General features: G+C 51.4%; 1 protein-coding gene across 1 annotated transcript in view; it reads left to right on the top strand.

Annotated features, from left to right (window-relative positions):
* Nucleotides 1-3574: 3574 nt before the first annotated feature.
* Nucleotides 3575-6000, top strand: part of LOC138086407 (solute carrier organic anion transporter family member 4C1-like) — a 78830-nt gene continuing 76404 nt past the window's right edge. The window contains exon 1 of the mRNA XM_068981195.1: nt 3575-3905. Within this exon, the coding sequence (XP_068837296.1) occupies nt 3575-3905 (331 nt within the window). The remainder of the gene's footprint in view (nt 3906-6000) is intronic.

Below are 6000 nucleotides of genomic sequence, written 5' to 3'. Positions count from 1 at the left end.
AGTCCGTGGAATTTTCCAGGTCAGAATACTGGAATGGGTAGCCTTTCCCCTTTCCAGGGGATCTTTTTTGTATATTCAAAAGCAGAGACATTACTTTGCCGACTAAGGTCCATCTAGTCAAGGCTATGGTTTTTCCTGTGGTCATGTATGGATGTGAGAGTTGGACGGTGCAGAAGGCTGAGCACTGAAGAATTGATGCTTTTGAACTGTGGTGTTGGAGAAGACTGTTGAGAGTCCCTTGGACTGCAAGGAGAACCAACCAGTCCATTCTGAAGGAGCTCAGCCCTGGGATTTCTTTGGAAGGAATGATGCTAAAGCTGAAACTCCAGTACTTTGGCCACCTCATGCGAAGAGTTGACTCATTGGAGAAGACTCTGATGCTGGGAGGGGTTGGGGGCAGGAGAAGAGGACGACCGAGGATGAGATGGCTAGATGGTATCACGGACTCGATGGACATGAGTCTGAGTGAACTCAGGGAGTTGGTGATGGACAGGGATGTCTGGCGTGCTGCGATTCATGGGGTCGCAAAGAGTCGGACACGACTGAGCGACTGAACTGAACTGAACTGAACTTACCAACCCAGGGATCAAACCCAGATCTCCCACATTACGGGCAGATTCTTTACCAGCTGAGCCACAGCGGAAGCCCAGAACTTGATAGCATGATTAATTAATATTTAGTGAAGTACTCCAATCCAACTTTCGATAAAAGGGCCCTTACAAATGAATAATAGTACTAATGTACTGAAAATGATATCATATAGCAGTGTAGAGGAAAAGACTCATTGGAAAAGACCCTGATGCTGGGAAAGATTGAACAGGGGGTGGTGGCAGAGAAAGGACAAGCAGATGGCAGAGAATAAGATGGTTAGACAGCATCACCAACTCAACTGACGTGAATCTGAGCCAACTCAGGGAGATAGTGAAGGACAGGGGAGCCTGGCGTGCTGCAGTCCATGGGGTCACAGAGAGTCTGACATGATCGAGAGACTGAACAACAATGACAGCAATACAGTATCCAGTAATATCTGAGACCTCTATTAACTTTGCTAAATGTAGTTCAGACATATTGTTTGACAATTTTTATAACCAATAATTGGGGCTTCCCTGGTACTCAAATGGTAAAGAATCCACCTGCCACTCAGGAGACCCCAATTTGATTCCTGGGTCGGGAAGATCCCCTGGAGAAGGAATAGGCTACCCACTCCAGTATTCTTGCCTGGAGAATCTCCATGGACAGAGAAGCCTGGCGGGCTGCAGTCCATGGGGTCTCGAAGAGTCGGACACGACAGAGTGATTAAGCACAGCACAGCACAGCACAGCATAACCAATGGTCAGATCTGAAGAAGTTGGTTCCTTAACAGTCTGCAGTCTTATGAAGCCTAACAGCTTTGTGTATGTAGCCCTGATTACGCAGCAAATAGACAGCATTTGTGGGTTTTATTATGTTCCTTTTTGGAATAAACATTTCATTTAGGGAAAGATAAACATTCCAAGATCATAATGTCTTTGTTTAAAATACATTACTTTCAGATGCATTAGTTTACCTTCGGAAGGGGAGAGAGAATGGGTTCTTTGAAAACCTAATCATACCATGATCGTGTCACGCCTCAGCTCCAAACCTTCCTGTTTAATCACAATAAAGCCAAAGTCCTTATAATGGCCTACAGGGTCTGGTCCCTGCCACTTCTCTCCCACCCTGCCTGTGCCCTCTTTACACCCCTGCTGTGAACTTCCAGTGCTCTCCAATCATCTCATTTGAGCCCACTCTACTTCCCCAACATACCAGACTCCCTCCTTTACTTCAGGTTTTTGCTTAAAAACCTGAGGCCTTTCCTGTCCACCCTATTAAAAATTGCATCAAATTCTCCCCCTTCCCCGAAAACACCCTTCCCAGCCTGTCCTTGCTCTACTTTTCTCCACAGCATTTGTAGAGAGGTACTCCATTATTCTTGTCTGGAAAAGTCCATGGACAGAGACTGGTGGGCTAAAGTCCAGAGGATCTCAGAGCACGCCTGCAGGCACTACATATGCAAGGGTTTCCCAGGTGGGCTCAGTAGTAAAGAACCCACTTGCTGTGCAGGAGACAGGGACTGCAGGTTCCATCCTTGAGCCAGGAAGATCCCCTGGCCTAGGAAATGGCAGCCCACTCCAATATTCTTGTCGAGGAAAATCATCCCACAGTCCACAGGGTCACAGTCACACATGTCTGAGAACACACGCACTGCATATTTATTACTTATTGTCTGTCTTCCATCAGAATGTAAGCACAGTAGGCCTAGGGGTGTTTGTCCGTTTTTTGTGCACTTTTTCACCCCTGGGGCTTAAAACAGTGTTTGCAGTCTGGAAAAGAAATGTGTTTTGTTGAATGAATGAAAGGACAATTGAATGAATTGTAACTACAATTAGCATAATGGTGTTCGGTTGTTCAAGGTGTTATTCTTATTTATTCCACAGATACAAATTAGTTACACTGCTATCAGCATTGTTCATCTGAAGGTATGCAATGTACAGCAGAAAGAATGTTATATAGATACATGGCTTTAAAGTTTTCTAATTTGTATTCCTTCACTTTGGGGGAAGTGAGAACTACAAAAAAGGTGGTTATCATGCCAATGGCTGTAGTGGTGAGGGCTGGTAGGTATTTTCGTTTCTAGGGAGGCTGACAGGTACAAAGTCTTTTAGCACGATGCTCACGGAATCCAAAATACTGTACCTGTGGCGGCTCAGATCCTTGGGAGTCCAGACCGAAGCCTGATTCGCTAAGCGGCAAGGGAAGATTTCCCGAGTGGCTCAGCCGGTAAAGCGTCTGCCCGCAAGCCGGAAGACCCGGGTTCGACCCCTGGGTCGGGAAGATCCCCCGGAGAATGGCGACTCATTCCTAGTCTTGCCAGGAAAATTCCATGGACGGAGGAACCTGGTGGGCCATACAGTCTATGGGGTCGCAAAGAGGGGGACACGACTGAGCGACTGGTTCAGGAAAGAAGGCCGCTGGAGAGTTTCTGGAATTATCTCCTGAAGCAGGTGTGTTCACAGCCTTCCCGCCAGCGGCCAGACGACTCCCACAACGTCCTGTTGGTTCCCAGTCCCCGGGAAGGGGCGCGGGGGCACCCGGGGGCCCCTCTCAGGCTCCTAGGAGGCTGACGGGCCGCGCGACGAGAGAGGCCCTGAGGCGGACGCCGGGGAGGCGGGGACTCGCCCCGCGCGGGCGGCCACAGGCGGGCGAGGCCGAGGCCCGACCGCACCGCCGCTCCGGGTGACGACGCCGGGGAGCCCCTGAGGGGACGCCCGGGAGGCGGGGACTCCCTCCGCGCGCGCGGCCACAGGTGGGCGAGGCCGACGGCCGGCAGCTCGCTGAGGAGGCTCCCGGCGACGGCGGCGGCGGCGGCGGCGGCGCAGACAGACCCCCTGAGAGGGACGCCGGCGAGGCGGGGACTCGCCCCGCGCGGGGGCGCTGCCACCTGCCCGGAGGAGGAGCCCCAGCGGAACCTGGGTGTATGTTTTATTTATTTTGATTATTATTATTATTTTGCGGCTCCGGCAGTCCCGGGGAGGCGGGAGGACGCGCCCGGATCATGAAGAGCCTCAAAGGCATCGAGAACCCGGCTTTCGTCGCCTCCAGCCCAGACACCCCGCGCCGCGTCTGTGCGTCGTCGCCTTCCATCGAGATCTCCGTCCTGCCCACCCCGGCCGCGGGCTCGCCGCCGCCGCCCGCGCCTCAGGAGCTCCCGGAGCGCCCCGAGCCGCCTCAGCCCCCGGGGGTTCCCGGCGCCTCTGGGCCCGGGTCGCTGTCCGAGTATGAGGAGGGGCCCTGCGGCTGGGGCAGCTTCCAGCCCCGGGCTCTCCAGCGCTGCAACACGCCCCGGGGCTTTCTGTTTCACTACTGCCTCCTGGCCCTCACGCAAGGTGAGGACGGGCGCCGGCTCCGGCGGGCGGTGGGCGAGCGGGGGGTCGTCGAGGGGCGTCGAGGGGCGCCGGGGAGGAGAGTGGGGGCGGCAGGTGCGCCGCCAGCCCCGGGGGTGACGGGGTCTGCGCGCCCGAGAGGGGTGGTCCCGGGCTCGGGACTCGCTAGCGCTCGCACAGACGCCACCCAACCAGGTTCACGCGTCTGCATTTTTAGCTTCTCTTATAGCGAAACATTGAAAACTTGCCAGGCAAGCTCTTTCTCTTCTAAGTGTTCTACCTCCAGCCTAGCAGTTTCCTGCAGAGAAGGTGGAAATGAGGGGAGCCCTCCTTCGGGAACTGGGTGCTCGAGGTGGGGTGGGGTGGGGTGGGGGAGCGCCTCTGCTTTACAAAAGCATGCATTTTGCTAAAAAAACGAGAAGTATTAAAGGGATTTGTCTTTACATCGCTTCTGGAAGAAAGTGGATTAATGTGCAGCTGAAGGTAGGACGATTCGCCAAGGAGAAACTTTTTGGATATACATACGATTGGTCAGATCTACACATTCAAGTTTTTGTGAGTGTAATTGGAGAGCATTGGATGTTCTCGTGAGTCCAGGGAATATAAATCTGCAGAGGCTTCAGGCGTTATTAACTGGTAAGTGTAAGTGAAGTCGCTCAGTTGTGTCCAACTCTTTGCGACCCCATGGACTGTAACTTACCAGGCTCCTCTGTCCATGTGATTTTCCCAGGCAATAGTACTGGAGAGGATTGCCATTTCCTTCTTCAGCAGATGTTCCCGACCCAGGGATCGAACCCTGGTCTCCCGCATTGTAGAGAGACGCTTTACCGTCAGAGCCACCAGGGAAGTCCTGTAAGTGAAGTGAAAGTCACTCGGTCTTTGCGACCCCCATGGACTGACTGAGAAGTCGAAGTTCGTGGAATTCTCCATGTCAGAATACTGAAGTGGGTAGCCTTTCCCCTCTCCAGGGGATCTTCCCAACCCAGGAATTGAACCCAGGTCTCCCGCATTGCTGGCAGATTCTTTACCAGCTGAGCCACAAGGGAACTGTTAAGGCACTTCAAACCCTGTATCTGTTCACGGATCTCTCTTAGATTCTCTTAGGAGTTACTGATGGAGAAGGCGCTGGCAACCCACTCCAGTACGCTTGCCTGGAGAATCCCATGGCTGGAGGAGCCTGGTGGGCTGCAGTCCATGGGGTCGCTAAGAGTCGGACATGACTGAGCGACTTCACTTTCACTTTTCACTTTCATGCATTGGAGAAGGAAATGGCAACCCACTTGAGTACTCTTGCCTGGAGAATCCCAGGGACGGTGGAGCGTGGTGGGCTGGCGTCTGTGGGTTCGCACAGAGCCGAACAGGACTGAAGTGACTTAGCAGCAGCAGCAGCAGCAGGAGTTACTGATAAAAGCCCAGGTTTATACCCTCAGGAAGTTGAATCTAAGTCTCGATTGGAGGGGTAGATAGGCAGAGGGACAGTGATTCTCATGAAGGAAAGCATGCAGAGAATGAAAGAAATGGAACTTATGCTAGGGTGACAAATTAAGGACAGGGAGCATTGAAATGGAACATCTTCAAGGACATGCTATAAGTTAGCTGGAATTTGATAGTATGTAGATTTTTTTTTGGGGGGGTCACAGTTTAAAACTTTTGTAAAGAGGCAATTAAGTACTGATGGAAAGAAATGTAATTGGAAAAAAATATTGGGTTTGAAATAGCTCTTTTTTAAGATTAACAGAAGACTGAATCAAAATATATTCTACCTGTTCTATTCCTGCCCCACTGTCTTAAAGCAACTCAGTGTCGCTTGCACAGGTTAGGTGCTGAGTAAATATTTGTTGATTGCAAAGCAGCTGCAGCTCTTCTCCTAGTGACAGTTTTGTGCTCCAGTTACTTCCTTTTCCACCTTTCTTGTCACAACCAAAGTTGGCCCTCTCTTAGCATCTTAACCTTAGTTGTCCAAAATCAGTGATTACCAAGCATCTTAAGGTCAAATGTAAAGTTCAAAGAAATTCAGTTCAGTTTCTCAGCCGTGTCCGACTCTTTCACAAGTAAAAAATTTATCTTATGTTTTAAGACATATTCTGAAACTGCAATA

This window comes from Capricornis sumatraensis, chromosome 9, assembly GCF_032405125.1.
Source record: "Capricornis sumatraensis isolate serow.1 chromosome 9, serow.2, whole genome shotgun sequence".
Classification (NCBI taxonomy): Eukaryota; Metazoa; Chordata; class Mammalia; order Artiodactyla; family Bovidae; genus Capricornis; species Capricornis sumatraensis.
Note: the sequence above shows the minus strand (reverse complement) of the source record. Positions and strands in the feature narration are given on the sequence as shown.